General features: G+C 36.7%; 1 protein-coding gene across 2 annotated transcripts; it reads left to right on the top strand.

Moving 5' to 3' along the window:
- Nucleotides 1–2,589: 2,589 nt before the first annotated feature.
- LOC125862466 (nuclear pore complex protein NUP54) lies at nt 2,590–20,617 on the top strand. 2 transcript variants are annotated; one of them, XM_049542547.1, is made up of 9 exons: nt 2,590–3,110; nt 3,915–3,968; nt 4,255–4,314; nt 4,425–4,535; nt 12,452–12,517; nt 12,627–12,713; nt 12,965–13,066; nt 13,144–13,287; nt 13,390–13,490. In XM_049542547.1, exons 1-9 carry the CDS (start codon nt 2,715–2,717, stop codon nt 13,483–13,485), a joined length of 1,116 nt encoding a protein of 371 aa, XP_049398504.1. In that variant the 5' UTR covers nt 2,590–2,714; the 3' UTR covers nt 13,486–13,490. The 2 variants fall into 2 exon arrangements, with proteins under 2 accessions (XP_049398504.1, XP_049398503.1); XM_049542546.1 differs by lacking the exon at nt 13,390–13,490 and adding an exon at nt 20,242–20,617 and having other exon boundaries at nt 2,591–3,110.
- The last annotated feature ends 322 nt before the right edge of the window (nt 20,618–20,939 follow it).

Below are 20,939 nucleotides of genomic sequence, written 5' to 3'. Positions count from 1 at the left end.
TAAAATTTGTTATGGAGAGCAATTATGCAAACTATAGCTATAACATACAAATATGATTTTTATGTTTGCTAGTTATATGTGAAAGTTGCTCTTAATTTATTTATTTCCAAAACTAGTCTTCCCCTTTCTTGAAGAGTTGTGACTTTTATGAAAGGTTGTGCCCTTTCCGAAGAGTTGTGACCTTTTCGATAAGGCACAATAAACATTTGTTCACACTACTCTTTGTTGTTTATAAATAGAGGGATTTTCTCTCATTTTAAAATAATAGAAATTCTAAACTTATTATATTTCTTCTGCACAATTAAATATTCTTATACTTTGCTTCTGTTGAGTGGCTCACGAACACCATTGTTTTTGTATCAACTGGTGAATAGAATCGTTCTATCCTGTGAGGATTTATTCCTTTAAATCTCGGGTACTAGAGGAGAATAATTTTCTTAAGAAGACACTGTGCATTCAGTGAGCTCGATTTTTTCCTTTATGTTTCATTTTATTGTTACAAATCTTGGTATGTTTTTTTCCAGTCATTAATTTATGCTTATGTTATTATTTGCGGTTTTTGAGTACATGGTTCAAACTTTGTTATTTATGTTTCTGCAAAGTTATTGTTATAAGTATTTGTTAGTACAGATTAAATAACACACGTTAATTGAGTATTCACACAAGTTTTCTCTATTAAAATTGTTGAAGGTACAATAAACAAATTTTCTTAAAGATCTATACTATCATTTCTTGTAGACAAATTCAAATTTGGCATGCCATTGCAAGGACATAAAGACCTTAAAAACTTTATCGCACCTTGATGTGCGAAGTGACAAGGAAAAGAAGACAAGAATTAATAAACTTTTGACATGGGTTCAAGAATAAATTATAAAATCAAATTAAAGATGATTGATTGAAAGATAAATGATAAGATGTTACAATTATCATTTTCTTTTACATTATTAATGTTCATTACTATATAATCTTGTATGTAAGATAGTATTGTGTTTATGTTTTAATGACTGATAGATTTTAAGTATTATTTTATAATTTTCGTGATATTAAATTCCCGCGCGAGGCGCGGATAGTTTTACTAGTTGAAAATATGTAGAAAATAAAATTAATTAAAGAGTAATAATTTTACAATCTTTCAAGTTCTTAATGTACGTGACAATACAAATTTTCTAATATTCGAATATTAGAAATGCTCATTCATAATAATAATGAGGTCATGAATTAACGCGCAAAACGAATCAAGTTATCTACTAGAAATAATAGTAAGACATCATTTGTTTGCACTTAATGAAAGTCGGAATTTGAATGGTTTAGATCTCAGTCTATTAAGTGCATTTGTTTTTTTTAAGATCTAATCACTTAATATATCTGATTCACATTTGATTCACTCAGACCCTCAACATAGTTTGGATATCATTTAAGAGGTTTATCTAAAAGATTCGCAATATAACTATGAAGACGTTTTAAATACCATACATGGGTTACTAGGCATGTGAGTTTGATATAGCCCATTTGCTATCTTCATAGACCCTCTTCTTCTCAAACATTTTCTTCCCCATACAAATCCAAATTATCTATTATTAAGAATTTCTTAACTTGTCCCTTCAAGTTATCTTTCTCCAACTTTTATTTTTTCGTAGAAGTCAAATCACCCATTTTCTATATTTGGACTAGTGAAATCAATAAATTACCATTCAACCTCTAAAACATGGAAAGCATGATACAATCTCTACTATTGACCATGTTTCTTTTCAATCATCACTTCTCCATTTGCCAAAGAAAATATACTTAAAATCTATGACAAAAAAAATCACATCAAATAAAAATGAATCAAAGATCAACACATGAAAAATACCCACGAATAAGATTTGAAAAATCCACCCACTATCATTTTGACAGTGTTGATCTTTTATCAAATTACGACGGTAAAAATGATGGATCTGTTAATGAGTGTAGGCGATTAAATGCTTTCTTGGAATTGAGAAAACAATCAAATTTAAAATTGAATCAATTTCTTCTTTTTATCTTTGAAATTTGAGTTTATATAGTGATACGAAATTTGAGTTTATACCGTATAATTTAGTGAAATCTAAATCTTCATGGTGGATTCTGAAGGCATAATACATAAATATGACCCTTAACTTGGCGTTAGCGGACAAGTATGCCCTCTAACTTTGAGTGGTGCACAAGTAGATACTTAGACTTGTATAACATTAAACAAGTAGACACACGTGTTCTACATGACATAATACACGTTGGACACAAAATTACCTCGTAGGGTGGCATGTAGGATGAATATGTTTATTTGTTCAATTTTATACAAGTTTAAGTGCCTATTTGTGCATACTCAAAGTTAAAAGTCATAATTATCAGATGATGCCAAGTTAATGATCATATTTATATATTATGGCTTCTCAAGAGTTAGAATAATGACAAAGTTTTAACATCATCAATAGTAAAGACATTTCTCATCTTTTTTATTATGTTGATTAATAATTTAGAAATAAAATAAAATATTATTTAATCATATATTATAAAAATAAACAATTTTAATTATTCAGTCTTCATATCTAGAAACTAACATCTTAATTAATTATTGAGGCCTAAGAAAGAATCCCAATTCCAAAAGAAAATGGCGGCAAATGCGTTGAAATTCTTAGTTACTCCCTAAGCTAACCTAGGGTTTGTCCTTTCTCACCATCTCCATCACTGCAACAATGTTCGGAGCTCAGCCCTCCTCCGCCTTCGGTACTCCATCATTCGGCACACCTTCGTCAACCCCATCATTCGGCACACCTTCGTCAACCCCAGCATTCGGCACGCCGTCAACTTCATCATTTGGCAATGGTTTTGGATCGGCACTATTTTCAACACCATTTTCACAGCAGTCACAGCCACAGCCACAGCCACAGCCACATCAACAGCAACAAACTTCCTTATTTCAAACACCTCAGAGTTCGTCCCCTTTCAGCTTTTCCACACCCTTGAGTACTGCTACACAGGCCCAATCCAGTCCATTTGGTAGTTCCTTTCCATTTGCAAATGCTCAGTTGACTACTCAGATGGCTCCCGTGGCTCCACTCCCCTTTTCTCTCGCTGATAGGGATATACAAGTAATTTCTTTACTCTCAAATCTTTGTGCACATCACAATCGTAAGTATATCTCTTTATGTGCACAACAACAATATATTTCATCATGCCATGGGTACCTGACCTGACTGGGTGCGGTTGGGTTTTTTTTTGGGAAGATGTTTCTTTTGAAAAAAAAATATAAAAGGAGATAATAGACCCCAGACGGCGGGAGTATGCAAACCATTCTTACAGAAACTTTTCTTGTTTTAAGTATTTTAATAATATAGAATATACATGTGTGTTTTAATTTAATTTACGTATATGAATAACACAAATATCTGATGAAGGGAGCTTAGTTGGATTGAACAATTACTAACAGTGTAAAGCACTTTTAGTAGTTAATCAAGCCACGTCAGGCTTCCCCTGCTGATTGAAGAAAGCCTCATATGGTTTCAAATAAGCAAGAAACACAGACACTAGAAATTAAAATATTATCTGAAGCTCTTAAACTCCTGATTTTAGATATAAAAATAGGCAACTCTGGACCTTCTGTTCAAATCGTCTTAAAAAATATTTCAATCGTGATAATAAGGAAGACCTGGGAATAATTTTTTTTGAAAGAATAGTGAAGCCACCACCAAGGAGCTGTCCTTAACTGTGGCTATCCAAGGGTTGGTAGTCCGGGTCTTCTTCTTAAAATAAATGCTCGTTTAGTTAGAATGTCTTTCCTTTGGATAGCAGGTTACTTACCATTTTATTCAGGTGATCAATCAATCCTTATTTATGGAGTGACTACTACAACTTGAACTCGTTTCCTTATAGTTGTCTGTGCACATCTGTTTCAGGCAATTGTTGATGCGTACAAGGAGGAGCCTGGTAACCCTAAATATGCTTTCAAGGTTTGATCTCTTTTCCTACTAGGCTAGGTTATATTGAAGAGGTGAGTGAATCAAATGAAAAATCTAAGATAACACAATAGTATATTGTCACTTGTGAAGCAGTCACTGAATTGCTTATCTATTTTATTCGAGCCATTCACTAGCATTGTGAAGATATTTATGAACTTGGTTTTTGTTATGATATGTCAGTTGTTAATAGATTATGGTTGGAGGGCTTCCATCTTTTGGATGTGTATAGAGGCGCTTATATTCTTCTCATTTATTTGCACTTATGGTTGTTTTGCAGCATCTTTTGTCCAGTGTGACGGAACCTCAATATAGGACGAAACCTGCAGGGGTATCTGATGTGAGTTTGATATGTTTAAATTTTTCATTTCAGTGTAGGCATCCTGGTATCATTGCTTGTTTCTTGCTGAGAGTATTATGTAAATGCGATGAATTAGTTTGCATTGCCAGATAATGTGGGCAGAGGCAATGGGCAAACTTGAAGGCATGGAGAGTACTGACCGTGAGCGCCTGTGGCCTCAACTTGTTCACGGCTTCAAGGATCTTTCCCAACGGCTCAAGGTACCTTGAAATTAATCACTTAGGAATGTCTTTGGTATGATAGAAAGCGATTTGGAGGGAAATGTATTCCTTAAGGAGAATGTTTCCAGTAGTCTAGTACTGCAAAATCTGGAAAATGTTTTTCTTAAGAAAAATTATTTTCACCAAAATGGGAAAAGTAACTTCCTCCCCTCACGCTGTCATGCACAGAAGTCGATTTCTTTTATAAATCCCAACTCTTATTTGATATCATGCTTTTTTTGTTTTAATTATTGCTTTGATTTGCTTTTTTTTTTGGCTATGATTTGCTTGAGCGTCTTTTGGAAACAGCTTCTCTACCCCGGAGAGGAGTGATATGGTCTGCTACACTCTACCCTTCCTAGACCCCACTTAGTGGGATTTTTTTAATTTTATTTTGGTAATTAGGATTTTATTAATCATCAAAGTAGATAATTACAAAGCTAAACCAGTCTACTCATCAACTGGTTATCTCAATATCTGCAGTCTGCTTACAAACTTGGAGAATTAAAAGCTACATCTATCTATAAATAAAAGCCTGGCTCGGACAGTAGCTCTAACACAACAAACCCAAGCTATTCTACAAGCAATATCCTCTATTTTAGTCTCTGTCTTCTCAAAAACTCTATTGTTCCTCTCCTTCTAGATGACATGGATAAATTCTGTGTATACTAGTTGTAGTAGCTGGGCTTGGTGGCTTTTCCCTTTGGTCTTCTGGATGATCCGCTGCTGCATTGCATTCCAAGTAGTGCTTGTAGGTTGACTGATAGTTGTCCATTGGAGTAATCTCCTCCATAAGGAGTTGGCAAATGCACACTCAAAAAATAAGTGATCTCTTGTTTCATCTTCCTTCTTACACATAACACATTTAGGATCTACTTGCATTCTCCATTTCAGAAACCTATCTGTTGTAGGAGTGTTCTGGATTTGCAGCCATAAGATAAAAATGGCTTTAGGTCTTGCTAAGTTGCGACATATGAGACCTCTCCAATCAACCTTTGGACAATTACCTAGCATTTGATTATAGGCTTGCCTTAACTTGCTTATCTTGCATCAATAGCATGATGCAGTACATGTAGGTGATCCTTTGCTCCAAAAACTTTTTTAACCATCCAACAAGCTTGAGCAGGAACCTGAGAGCTTCCATATTTTAGCCATTGATGTAATAACTGTGTATCCACTTGATCCAAAGTCTATCCTGCTTCTTCTCTATATCCCAACACATCTTTAGAATTGCTGCTTTGTTCCATACCCTTAAGTTCACCAAGTTAATCCTCTAGCCACCTTTGGTGTACACATCTTCTCCCTAGAGACTAGGGCCTTGTTAGTTATGCTGTTGACTCCTGACCATATAAAACTCCTACAGTAGGCTTGGATTGCTTTCATCACCTTCGTTGGTCAAAAAGTTGTGCCCAGTATGCTTGAATCCCAAAAATAACCGTCTTAACAAGCTGGACTCTCCCTGCATAGGATAGTTTTTTTTAGCTTTCCAGGAAGATATTTTTGCTACGATGTGATCAATCAATGGCTGCCACTGGATAAGATTGAGTTTCTTGGTGGACAAAGGTATACCAAGATATCGAAAAGGTAAGGCCCCGTGACTGTATTCTAGAGTTTGTTGGATTTGAGACATTATAGTACCGGATACTCCTCCAAAATATGTAGTACTTTTAGACAAGTTAGCTTTCAATCCGAAAGCTACTGTGAACACAGTGAACTTGTCGTGGAGTAGTTGAACTGATATTTTTGTCACCTCTTGCAAACATGAGGAGTCATCTGCAAAGCTTAAATGTGTGATCTTGAGCCTATTGCACATAGGGTGGTATTTGAATATCTTGTGATTGGATAAGTCATTTAGGTTCCTACTAAGATATTCCATGACCATAGCAAACAAAAAGGGGGACATTGGATCCCCTTGCTGTAGTCCTCGAGCTGCCTCAAAAGGTTTTGTTAGTGCCTCATTAATCACGAAAGAATAAGAGACAAGTTACACATTGCATCACCCAACCTATGAATTTGAGAGGAAATCCCAATGTTGACATTGTTTGTTCTATGTATTTCCAATCAACAGTATCATAAGCTATTTGGATATCTACCTTTATCATACATCTGGGTGAGATATTCTTCCTGTTATAGGCCTTGACTAGATCATGTGCAAGAATAATGTTATCTGCCACTTTTGCTATGAGTTTGTATAGGACTGTACAACATGCTATGGGCCTATACTCCCTTATATTGGAGGTATTGGGAACTTTGGGCAACAGTGTAACTACAGTACAATTCACTTATTTGTGTAACTTTACAGTAAGAAAGAACTCTTTAACTGCTGCATAAACATCCTGTTTGATCACTGGCCAGGCCATCAACTCCTGGAGCGTTATCATTACCAATAGAACATAGTACATCATTAACTTTCATCTTAGTAACCTCTATACACGAGGCCATTTGTTGAGACTTGAGAGTGATTCAGTGTTGCCCCCTGCTTCATAATACTCTTACTGACTGCAGTTGTGCTTAATAGAGCAGTTCCCATTGAAGACTTGTAAAATGTTATAATCTCATTTTGAATTGCATCCGGATCCACATTTTTTTCTCCATTTGCTGAAGTAAGCCCGACAATCTATTTCTTGTGTCTTCTTTCTTCATTGCTGTAAAATACTTAGTATTTGAGTCTCCCAATTTAATCCACATAGCTCTGGATTTTTTTTGTTTGATGCTCTCCTCTATATTGCTCCATTTCTCTAGTTGGATCAAAAGATCCTTTTCTTCCAGTGCTATAGCATCAGTATACTGTGAAGAGAGTTTCAGCTGTGTGAATTGTAATGTATTCTTGAGGTGATGGATCTTCTCCGTAACTCCTTTGTAATTTGTATTGTTCAACTGGGTAAGATGAGGTTTCAACTCCTTCAACTTTTGCCAAACCTTGGAAACCTACCAGTCCAGCTTCTTTGCACGATTGGAAGAATGTCTCATGTTGTGTCCACACATTAAAGAACCGACTGAATGGAACCTTAATGTCGAGTGTAGTCATTTTCATCTCCAGGACGATAGGTGTGTGATCTGAAATGTGTGGCAATCTGTAGTCCAGCTCAAGTTGGCCATACTGTAGCATCCATTCATCATTCCCAATTGCCCTGTCCAGTCTACTAAATATTTTGGCTGATCCAAGTTGTTTGTTCGACCATGAATAAAATTCTCCTTTCCACATCACCTCATTTAATAATAGATCTTGAACACATTCAGCAAAGTCCCTGGTTTCAGCCCTTGTTACTGGGGCACCATAAAATCTATCTTGACTTTGTAGAAGAGCGTTGAAGTCTCCCCATACAAGCCAAGGTTTATTGCATTGAGTTGTCAGATTCCTTAGTTCACTCCATAAAGTTCTCCTCTGTTCTATAGTGTTAAAGCCATGCACCACAGTCATACAACGGTCAATCTTCTTGTCTCTACTAAGCACTGCACAATGAAGATATTGGGCACCTTGAGTAAGATCTTCAACTTGATAAACATTCTCATCCCATACTATCCAGATTCTTCCATTCATAACATTGGTATAATTATGTATAATGTTCCAGACAGGAGTTATTCTTTGAACTATAGACGCTGCGTAATTCATCTCGACTCTAGTTTCTATAGAGCCTACTAGCTTTATATGATTGTCCTTTATATACCTATTCAATTCCTTTTGCTTATACCTTTTATTAGTACCCCTTACATTCCACACTAGCCAAGACATTTAAATATTCGTGGATGTGCCTCCTCCTATATCAGGAGGTGGAGGGTTTGCCATCACATCTGCTATAGGTTGCAAGGGTTCAAGACCATTCTTTGTGGGTAGTTATATAGTTAGAGCATAGCTCTTTAGGTCACTACTATCAGGCAAAGTAGTGTTGACCTTGTCTGCCTGCTTCCTTCTATCAATCACTGGTGTAAACACCTCATTCTCCTGTATTGCCTCTTTGGATATGGTATGCCCATCACCTTGCTGCAATGAGGTTGATGGATTTTCTTGTGGCCTTGGATGGTTCTGAACATTTGTTTCTCTGGGTAGCCAAGTAGGAATCAGTTTTGGTTGTTTCTGTTGGCTGGTGGATGAGTTTGTTTTGGCCTTCGTTGGCCAACTTGCTTGGGCTTATCCTTGTGATAGTTATGTCCCACCATCATACAACCTTCATAATACTCAGGCTTCTAGTCAAACACAATCACTTGTTGGAATGATTGACCATGTGCATACATGACTGTAATCTCTGTAGGGATTGGCTTGGTGACATCCACCTCAATAAGCATTTGTGTATAGAATTTCCTTGTTTGTTTAGTTGTACATTCGTCAACAAATATTGGGATTTCACTGGGTTTGTTTTGTTGTATTTGTATCTTACAGCTTTTGCAAATACCATTTTCACATACTTTTATACCCTAACTAACTGGAAATTACAGAAACACTTTCCTGGACACCAAATGCATCCTAGGTAGAGGATGTTCTGCCATTGCTTGAATCTTCTCTAGGTTTATAGTTTTTTTTTTTTGATGACAAGGGAAACCCGCAGCCGCTACCCTTTGGGTGCGCACAGGGTAAAACCCCCGCTCCTATGCAATAGCTCGCAAACCACATAGGAGAGGTAGCCTGCACTAGGCAAGCCCGGTGTGACGAGCTCGACCCAGAAGGTTCGCTGGCAAGGGGTTTCAAACTTGAGACCTCCAACATGGAAGTCCCAAGCCCAAACCACTGGGCCACCCCGAATGGTTCTAGGTTTATAGTTATTCCATAAGCTTTACCTATTATTGAATGGATCTCTTAATACCACTTGGAACAACCCATCTTTGCCAGCATATGTTTGGATTGTTAAACAACTGGTTTTGTTTTGGCATTGATTTCTGGAAAACAACATTCTTATAGAATTGATTGTGGAAAGCAGTCATGTGTAGGAAGATATAGCTTACCTAAGACAATTTTAAATGCTTTCACATGAGTGGAAATTTATAGATTAAATCTGACTGAAGATGTTTATTTTCTAGCAAAAATGTATTTACAAGTAGTCAAATGGACAAAATTAAAGAACAAACCATATTTGTTTAGAGGGAGGGACCAACATGCATTTTTTGAAAGTCTACAAGGACTTTTCTGGAGGAAACATCTTTTGGCTGGTTGCACTGATTTCTGGAAGCAGAAAGAAATCTGAAAATGTGTTCTATTTTCGAAACAAACAAGCCATAGGTTTCAAATTTCTTATTGGCTTAAAATATTTCATAGAAAATATGGAACTCTGCTGTGAGGCAAAGTTTGTAAGTTAAGGAACTGATCTGTGAGGCAAAGTTTGTTAGTTACGGAACTGATCTGCGATTCGATGTTTGTAAGTAAGTTCCAGGATTATCAATTAAGCATCCTTCTACAAGAGTGAGGTAACCTTTTTCCCTTCTACCTTTTTTTTTTCTTCTGTTTTTGGTACGGGTAAACTACAAATGGAATGGACGGCCCTAAGATTGTGTGTCTAAATGACATAATCTGCAACTCCTCGTTCATATCTGACTTGATATCTACATCTTTTACATATGCCAAGTGGCACCAAAAAGCTAGCGGAAAATACATCTGAGTTTAAGGCTATGTATATTCCTCCTTTTGTGTTAAAAAAGTAAGCTGTTTCTTTCTGTCCAAATTGTCCATCAAATGACCAAAGGTGTGGTGTCCCAAATCTCGTATGCCTTCTCGTCTAGCTCGACTCTTTCCCAACTGTGCGAAAATTCTTAAATGGAGTGGGGGCATTGTCTATTTCATGTCAAAAATTGCAATGAACATACGCCAAATCTGGTTAGTGAACTTGCAGTGGAAAAAAGTTGACATGCCTTTTCTAACAATTATGAATAAATAAAAATAATTGACATGCCTCTTTAGGGTTCTTTTCACATAGGAGACATCTGCCACAAAGTTGCATTCCTTTTTTCTGAATATTAGATTGAGTGAGATATGCTTCCTTAGCTACCAACCGAGAGAAGCAAGATACCTTCAAAAGTGCTTTTTTGTACCAATTTTCCAAGGTCAAGAATTAGTGTTGCAATTTGTTAAAAAGCTTGTATCATAACCTCAGGGAGAAATCCTATTTTGAATGACCTTCCTGTTTAATAGTATCCTCATTTTGCTTCTCTACCTCTCATAGCAAGTGATTTGGGGGCTGGCCCATCTGTTCTCTTCTTGGTTATCGCCGGTAGGAAGGATCCATCAGATGGTTCATAAGTCTCTTCCTCTAAATGCTTGTAGGATACCAAGCTGCTCTATTGCTTGTAGTGTGGTTCCCAAGGAATTGCAACTGAGAATTTCCTTTTCTTAAATTGATTTAAGAATCAATATGGGCTCCCCTTTTCCTGTTGTTGTGTTATTGTTATAGATAAAGCTATAGTTTTTTTTTTTGAAAATGATAATTGTTTCTATTTCTGCAGAACAGTACATAGGTTGTACTGAAAACCGTATTTACATAAGGAACTCTAATAATACCGACCTATCCCCTATAATGAGCTTAAGACATCAATGATAGAGACAATATCATTAGAGTAAATTTGATTACACCAAAAACACAGAGTCAAAATGCAATTCAGTTTTACTTGTTGCATACTATTTTCCCTATTCTCAAAAACTCTTAAGGTTCCTCTCTTTCCATTTTGTCCACCAAATAGTGACAGGGACAATTCTCTGGTTACTTCTATTTTTTGCTTGTGTCCCTGCTTCTTCCCAGCTATATAGAGCTTCTGAAATTCTCTTAGACATGGACTAGGAGATGTTTTTAAGTCTCAGGAACAAATTCCACAACTGGCCAGTGACTTCGCATTGGATGAACAAATGATCGACTGGTTCTGCAGTTTTCCCGCAGAAAAAATATCTAGAGCAAAGTGTAATTCCCCTCTTCATTAAATTCTCCTGTGTCAATACTGCTTCTTTAGCCAGTAACCACACAAAGCAAGACACCTTGTAGGGGATCTTGGCTTTCCATATATGTTTCCAGGGCCACTTGAGTAACTACAGATTTCGATGGTTCAGCTTCTTGTATGCTCCACCTACTTTAAAAATCCCTTTACTTTTTCCCAACCATTGCAATCTGTCCCACCCTGTTCCAGACCACTAAGCTGATCAATGCTTCTAAAAATTCTGTTATTCTTGGAATTTCCCAGTCATTGAGGTGTCTTCTAAATACAAAATTCCGCCCTTGAGGAGTCCATAAGTCAGCTATAGTACTTTGTTGTTGAAGAACTAAATTGTGGATGTCAAGTTTCAAAAAAAAAAGAACTAAATTGTGGATGTCAGGGAAAAGAGTCCATATTTCCTTCTGCATGCCAATCATCCTTCTAGAATTGTCCAATTCGGCTTTGCTGATGCCTGAGCTCTCTGGCTTACCACTTACAGCCATTGTAGTATCGGTACACTCTGAACTTGACCAGTATGTCTTGATGTGTATCTTTACGTTGCAGCTTAAAAAGCAGTGCACTCAGTCCCCAGTGTTATACCTAGAGAAGTAAATGAATTGATAGTATGAGAGGGTGTGACATTGAATCCTGTTCCTAGAAGCTTGAAGCTCTAATGCTTCAAAACGAGTACTTGGAATACTGTAAAAGTTTCTTCCTCAATTAAGTGTCTGAGCTATTCAAAAGTAATATACACAGTTAGTTCAATTTTGTTCATTTCTCCACATAATATAACATTCTATTTGTTCTATAATTAACTAGTTAGATTATTTAAGTTTTTTCAGTGCGGTTAATATTTGGATTTTCTAGTTCTCAGCTTTTCATGGCTAAGCCCATATGTGAGAAGACATTTCAATCATCTGAGTTGCTCATGACCTTTCATTTGTTTCTATTTTGCCCTTAATTTTTGGCCCCCTAGGGTGGGATGCATGGTTCCTGATAATTGATATTTCCCAATTGAATTTGTGTAGCTTCAAGATGAAGTCATAGTTTCAGATGCTGAGAGGCTGCAAATGACGCAGAACAATGTGAAAATGGTTAGTCTCCTTTCTCCTCTCTAATTGTGTGCCTACATATTGTCACAAATGTGTCTTTTAGTGTCTGCATTAACACTGTTCTTATTGGCTTGACCTTCAATAAATGCAGTTGCAAAGGCATTTCCAAGCTGATACCCTTCCTTGGATTGAAAGAATGAGACACAAAGAGCAAGGTCTTCAAAGACGCCTTTTGAGGGTGCGACTTTTATTTGGCCTTCCTTATAATCTTAATTTTCTATTAGTAAAACTTGCAAACCTGCTCCTTCAGTGTAATTAGTAATTGTCCTTTGCTTGAACCAAATTAGCTTAGCATCTATTTAATGAGATGTGCCCTTTTCATTGGTGTTCGCGGATCACTGCCATCCTGGTTTTCGCTTTCAGTTATTGCACTATTAGGTTCAACAGTTGTGCTCATTTGACTGTAGTTCATTCTCGCCTGCACTACAGGTGATGAGAATACTAGAGGCACTTGAAGGTAAAGGTTGTCGATTGCCTTTGATGAAAGGAGAAGCTGAATTGGCAGAGAAGTTGGCAGCCATCTTGAGACAGGTTAGTAGCCTAGTCTGTTAACTTATTATGTGCTTTATGGCTGTCTAGACTTCCTGACAAATAGACACAACTTACAGTTAAAAGGTTCTGGAGCAGAACTTTCTAGGAGGGTTCAGAATCTGCTCACCATATGTCGTGTTCAAAATGGCCTTGGAGGTGGTTCTGTTTATCTCCCTGGTTCAACCAAGATCCATGAGCAGAGTCTTACTGACATGCAGGAGGTATGAGCATTACATTCTCTACACAACAATAATTAAATGATGTTTGTTATGGCTTTCTGTAAGTTGTGATTGTCTAAGACCTCATTTGTTTTCATTAACTAGACGTTTGGACATGCAATTTGGGATGATGATTTCAAATTCCAAATTCTTCAAAGAGCAGGATTTGATGTTCCATATTTTTTAAAATGTAAAACTTGACCTCCCATAAGTTTAAATTTTGTAAAAAATGATCCACCATTTTAAAATTTGAAAAAAAAGCTCATGATTGTCTTGAAGAGATTGTCCGTACCATGTGAAAAGATTATATTAATGAAAAGCTAGTTGCTACTATTGTTGACTAATGAATTTTTTATGAAATTGTGTGTATTTGAAAGTATGTAATATCAAATATTTATTTATAAAAGGAAGATGAAGATATTGATTTATCAATGCTGCGCCTTAAGATATTTTGATATTTTGTTTATGAACTATGGTTTGCTCTTTTGCTAAGATTGTATAAGAATTGAAGAAATTTTGATAATTTTCACAACTTATGGGGTTTTCACGTTTATGAGAAAAAAATACAATTTAAGAAATTTAAATTGCATGTCTAAAATCTAAACAAAACTTCAACTTCAAATCATGTCCAAATAGGGCCTACGATTAAGACGTCTGAATTTGAATGATTAAGATAGTCTCTAGATTTGAAAACTGAATGATTAAGACTAGGGGTGTTCACGGTTTGGATAAAAACCGATCCAAACCGAAAAACCAAACCAAATCGATAAAATAAAACCGATTTTATTTGGGTTTGGTTTGGTTTAGTTTTAGATTTTTGAAAATCGGTAGTATTTGATTTGGTTATGGTTTTATTCGAAAAAAATGAAGAAATAACCGAACCGAACCGAACCGATGAATTATATACATATAATTTATTAATATACATACTTAATATATTGTTTTTATAAACAATTTTAAAGATCTTATATATGTTTTCATTAAAATTTCTTTATACTTTACTTTTTGAAAGCAAGAATCCCCAAGGTGAAAACATTTATCTTATTGATTTCATGTATATGAGTGTCTATGACAATCTTTGTAGGACTGAAAATGTTATGGTCTCTTACTTCTATGCCAATATAGTGAATTTTAAAGCTTTATTGATAGTAAATTCAATGATCGAAAGTTCGGTAATTTAAGTCATTCTAACTATTTATTGTTTTGAATGGATTGTTGTCACTTTTTTCACATTTTGAATGAATTGTTTCTTTTATTTTGTGTATGGTTAATAACTGAATAACCGAACCAAACCAAACCGAAATCGATAACCAGCAAATCGATAAATGTATATTATATTTGGTTTGGTTTGGTTTTGATAATTTTAAAACCGATTAAGTTGGTTTGGTTTTGGTTTTGACCAATAACCGATCCAAATCGACCCGTGAACACCCCTAATTAAGACGATGTGTTTTTCAACATTTGAATATGCATAGTTTATTTATTTGTAAACATAAGAAATATATAATTCAAATAAAAAAGTAATTAAATATTTGAAATATATATATATATATAATTAAAAATGGAACATCTATGTTTGTTAGTGATGGTGGAGATTCTTTGTAGTGGTGCTGGTGTCGGCGACAATGGTTGGTGTTAGGGGCTAGTAATGGTGGTGGTGATAATTGTGATGGTGGAGATATTTGGTGTTGTAGTGACTGGTGTGATGATGGCGATTGGTAGTGGTGAAGTTGGTTGATGTAGTATTAGCAGTGTTAATGGGGGTGATGGAGGAATGTGTGGTGGTAGTTCAAAGCGATGCTAGTTGTGATGGTAGAGGTGGTTGATAGTAGAGATTGGCTGTAGAAGTGGGTAGTGGTTGATAGTGGCGGTTACAGTTGTGGTGGTGGTGGCTGAAGAATATGTGGTGGTTGACAATGTGTTGGTGGTAGTTCTAGTTGTGATGGTGGAGGTGCTTGGTAGTAGGGATTGGTCACAGTGGTGGCAGTGGCTGATAGTGGTGGTGGTGGTGGTGGAGGCGGTAGTGACAACGAAGGAATGTGTGGTAGCGATTGACAGTAGTGGTTGGCATCGGTGGTGGTTGTGATGACATAGGTGGTTAATGATTGGCGATGGTAATGGTGGTGATGGCAAAGGTGATTAGTAGTGGTGACTGGTGTAAATTATCCATACAAAAAATCTCTTAATGATATTAAGACTTCGTTCAAAATTTTAAGGATTAAGATCTATTCATATCAATTAAATCTTAAATCTTAATGAATACAAATGCAGTTAATGATTTTAGGTCGGAACTACTCAATTTTAGACTTCTATTAATCCCAACCAAATGAGGCCTAATAGCACTTTGTGACCATATTGTCAAGTGTAACATGTGCTTCAACTTATCCAAATTGTGATATTTGCTCTTTGCCCTCTACATACGGACATGCAATAGCTGTGAGCAAAATATTCTGTCTGCTACAATAATTAAGTGATGTCCCTCCTTGCTTTCCGTAAATTGTGGTTGTCTAGTAGCACTTTGTATAACCATATAGAGGAGGGTAAGATCTGCTCTAAGTTTCCAAAGTGAAAGATGTGCAATATGTGGGCTTTTCAAGCAATAATTGTAAGTAGTGAAGAGAAAAAAAATAATACAAGAAATAATCTAGAGATTACTCATCTACAATATGCAGATGACACTCTAGTTTTTTGTGATGCAGTAGAGGAGCAGATGCTGATTTTGAGGGTCATCTTCAATATTTTTGAGGCTGTTTTAGGTCTGCACATAAACTGGAGCAAGAGTTTCATCTATCCAGTGAACACAATGATAAATATTGAAGACCTAGCCAATACACTAGGATTGAAAGTGGGTGAATTACCAACAACCTACTTGGGAATGCCTTTGGGGTCTAAGGGAAAGTCAAAAGAAATATGGAGTGGAGTAATTGAGAAATGTGAAAGGAAGCTTGCAAACTGGAAGTGCCAATATTTATCGTCAGGTGGCAGACTAACTCGAGTTAACAGTGTCTTGGATGCCCTTCCCTTGTCCATGATGTCATTATTCCCTATACCAGCCAAGGTAACCAAGAGGTTGGATGTGATTAGGAGGAACTTCTTATGGCAGGGAAGCGAAGATAAGAGAAAGTACCATTTGGTCAAATAGGAGGAACTGCTGGTAAGTAAGAGAGGGGGTGGACTCAATATAAGAGAGCTGAAAACCCAAAACAAGAGTTTGATGATGAAATGGTTGTGGAAATTTGTCTCACCAGAAGTATCTCTATGGAAGGAAGTTATAATAGAAAAATATGGCATGGAGGATAAATGGATGACAGAGGTGGTCACCAACCCTTACAATTGTAGTGTATGGAGGTCTATCAGGAACCTATGGTAGCTGGTCAAAGAGAGAACAAGCTGCAAGGTGGGCAATGGAGAAAAAGTAGCTTTTTGGAATGACATTTGGTGTGGACAGGAAGCACTCAAACATGCCTTCCCTGTAATACATAGTCTGAGCCAAGGACAAGAAGCAACAATGGCAGAGTTATGGACAGGACAAGGGTGGAACCTGTTTCTAAGAAGGGGACTAAATGATTGGGAGATGACAACCATAGCAAGATTTCATGATACAATGCAAATGGCTACCAATCTGACAGGAGAGGAAGATAGACTAGTATGGAAGGGGGAGAGTTCACTATAAAATCAGCATACAGAGAAATCAGGTCTACGGAGGAGCAACATGCAGGATGGCCCTGGAGGATGATCTGGAGAACAGAAATTCCCTACAAGGTGAATTACTTCACATGGCTCTTGGCAAAGAAGGCAGTCTTGACACATGAGAACTTAAACAAGAGGAAACCCAATCTACGCTCTAGTTGCTATCTATGTGAAGAACAGGTGGAGACAGTCAACCATCTCTTTTTACACTGCAAATGGACTGATCAAAATGGACTGATCAATTGTGGCAGATGTTTATCCAAAAGAGGAAGATTAAGTGGACAAAGCCTGGGAGTATTATAGAAGTCCTACAATGTTGGAACAGGGATGGAAATGCAGGAAAAAATGAGAAGAGATGGAGGATTGTCCCAGCTTGCATTTGGTGGACAATTTGGAAGGAAAGGAATCAAAGATGCTTTGAAGGAAAACAGAACAATATCCAGAAGATAAAGATTAATTGCCTAGGGTTTTATTATTTTTGGTGTAAGCAAGTAGTGATAGAAGATGCTGAAAATGTGTTTAATATTATTGACTGGTTGTAACTAGAAGATCCTAGGAATGATGTAAGTAAAACTTTTTGGAGGGGGACTACACTTTGATGTAGTATACCTGTGGATATATAGAAGTAATGTTACCTTTCTCAAAAAAAAAAGTTTTCTGGAGAGACATGCTCCCATGAATTAGTTTTGAGACTTCTTTCTGAAGTCCCATTTGGATTTTGGATCTCATTCTTCTCGTGGACTTCTTTCATCGAAATACCATTCTTTTTCTTCTTCCTCTTCTCTCTTCTTTTATTTTCTTCGTATCTTCTTTGGTCTGTCCATCTTAATGGACAATAGTGTTTATTTCAAATCCGGGGGAAAATCTTACGACATAATAGAGTCAAGATCAAACGTTGAAATTTGGTATAATTGGGTTGAGAGTGCTAGGCACCATATGAGGAGAATGGTTCTTACCCGTGGCTGGACATGCAAGATGCTAGTAAAAGCATTGGGGATCAGAGTGAAAGTCTCCAAGTCATGGAGGTGCAGGGATTTCTCTACAAATTTCTGTCTCTGAAATTTAATCAATATGGGAGATACATATCTTTAATTTCAGGGAAGGTAGTAACAAAGCAATTATTATAATTCCAAAAAATGCATTCAATGAGGGCCAAGAGAAGTTAGCAAAGAAAATATTCCTTCATTAAATTCACAGAGGAGGCAAACATAACTTCTAACAAGGGGAAATGGAGTTATCGGGATTCCTTGCAAGAAAACAAATGGACTCTGACAAAAGCAAAAATAAAGATTGCTGTAGAATTTGAGGATGCTGATATGTTGAAAGCTCGAGTCCAACTTGAAGTTAGAGATCTTTTGGCTAATGTCTGGTGGGGAAATTCTTTGGTGAAAATGATGCACCCACCAAAAACAATGTAAGACGATGGGCTCACCAGACTTGGAAAGGAGCACATGGAATCCAAGTTTACGATATGAATGGAATTCAATTCCTTCTTGATTCTTAGTCTTGAAAGGCAGTAGAACACGTCTTGATGGGTGACTGGAGAAGACAAGGGAGCAGATTGAAGCTTCAATGGTGGTCGCGGACCATAGGGGCCTTCCCAAAAGCTCATGAGTTTGAGTGGTTTTGGATTCGAGTTTAGGGTTGCCTTAGGGTTGCCTTTGCACCTCGGGTCCTTGCCAGTAATGAAGAAGATCAGAGATTGGTGTGGTGGCTGGATTGAGACAGAGGAAGAAATCGATCTCAAAAACCATCTCCTGTGGGCTAGAATTCGTATTAAAGGACTGACGACAAAAATCTTGGCACCTATTGAAATTGCTGATGACGAGAACATCTTCTTTCTACCTATTTGGGTGGAAACTCCAATCACTTCTGTAGAAAATTCGACGAGGGAGCAGGCATGAGCAAGGAGAGAGAAGCGGGTGGATGTCAAGAGAGAGATCTGTTAGATATCTTGAGCCCTAGAAATATACAGAGGTCTGAGGTAAGTCTTCCTTTTAATAGAGATAAAAAGGGTTTTTTGGTGAAAGTATTCACGTGGGTGGACATGTGGTGGGGGGCTCTACTTTGGAGGTTCCCTTAAGACAATTGTTTTGAAGCGTTGAGCCATATCATTTGGACAGTTCAATGCCCAAAATTTAAAGGAAACTGCCCAAGACTCTCCTGTGCCTTTTACACATAAAATTAAATTATTGGGAAGGAGTACTAGAAATCTTATTTTGTTCAACTAATTAGTATCTAATGGAGGAAGCAAGGGGGAAGGTTACAATGCACAATTCTTTACCAATGGGAGTTGGAACTCAGTCGCAGGAAGAAGTTTCATCCCTTTTGTGAACAGACTATTTGACTGGGGACTTGGAGAAAGTGCAGTAAAATCAATAGGACCTTGGAGCTCAATGTGGAAGAGTGTAGCCCCTACCATAGTGAAGTGCATCACTTAGCATCTAGATTCCTCCTTTGTGAAAGCGGCTATGGAAACCACATGCACTTATTCCTGCACTGTAAGGTAACCGAACAGGTGCGAGGTTTGTTTACTAGCACAGCCCATGACTGTTGGATTACGCCAGAACACACTTCTGCCCTCCTAAGCTATTGGATCAAAAGGGGAGGCAGTAAGAGTTGAAAAAGATGGTGGAGAACAATTCCAGCATCTATTTGGTGGATTATTATTGCTATAGGATTTTGTTGTAAAGAACAGGATATAGAAGAGGACATTAGTGGACTTCATCTTTTGGAGGTGGCCAGCATAGCCCTTGATGTTGAGGAATACAAAAAGTTCGTTTTTTTTTTTTAAAAGGGTGCAATATGTGTGCTCTATGTCTCTATCACTTTCCTGCCATGATACTTGTTGAACTCCGGGTAAATTTCATGGGTGGTATTCAGTTATGTTCATCTTTCGAAAGTCACTATATTTTTTTTCGTTACACTATTTTACTTTGCCTCGTCTTTCTCCTAAGTAATTTTTGCCAAAATTTGGTTACAATTCTACCTAAAATGTGAGAAAATAACAAAAATATCCCTTGTGTTCGAGGATACGTTCAATAGGGCCCCTTAAATATATTTTTGAGCAGTTGTGGTCGAAATGGTTAGCTAAATTTTTAGTTATTAGTAAAAACGAAAATCATGAAGAGGAATATAGTAATAGAACAAGATGGTTGAAACTTGTGATGTTTTAGCAGATGATTTCCAGGAATGTTGTTTGTTCTGAGCATGTCTGATTACTTACATATGGTTGTGTTGACTAATGTAAATGTTCCATTTGGGTAGGTTTTGCAACAACAAACCGAGGCTATTGGTAGGCTTGGCAATGTATTGAAGCGAGATATCCGAGATGTGGAGATCATAATGGCCGAGGAAACAGAAATGATGGAAGGCTGAGTATAGGACAAACAGATTTCTATTTTGCTTGTATGTATGTGTTTAGGTGGCTGGTAAGAAGTGATAACTGATACCAAACATGAAATGTATGAAAACAAATTTTGTTCTACTAGCTGGGCCATTCTTGACAAAATTGCTGTTTGTTAGGGAACGATGACATGTTCCGGTTAGATATCTTCAATCTAGTTGAAGTTACAACTACACATGACACCAGATACTCTATCCCAATTTATATGACATTTTTTTTACTTCGTTCAAAAAATAATGCTACTTATTTGACAATAATTGTCATTTTTACCTTTTTGGGTTTCATAAACAAAAATCAACTAAAAATAAGCATAAAATGACTTTAACAAAAGCAATTTGGTAAACATAACATAGTTTTTCCTTCTTTTTTAATACTCTTTTCTGTTCAATAATGTGTCATATAAATTAAGGCGGAGGGAATAACTTTTTTTTTTCTTTAGTTCGTACTCTTTATCTTTTTAACCAAAAAATAGAAGCTTGTTGACATTCTTGCCCATATATTTTAAATTGTTTTAAATGTCTTTTTGACCATTGGCCAAACTTATATGATGTGGCTAAAC

Source organism: Solanum stenotomum, chromosome 4, assembly GCF_019186545.1.
Source record: "Solanum stenotomum isolate F172 chromosome 4, ASM1918654v1, whole genome shotgun sequence".
Lineage (NCBI taxonomy): Eukaryota > Viridiplantae > Streptophyta > Magnoliopsida > Solanales > Solanaceae > Solanum > Solanum stenotomum.
Note: the sequence above shows the minus strand (reverse complement) of the source record. Positions and strands in the feature narration are given on the sequence as shown.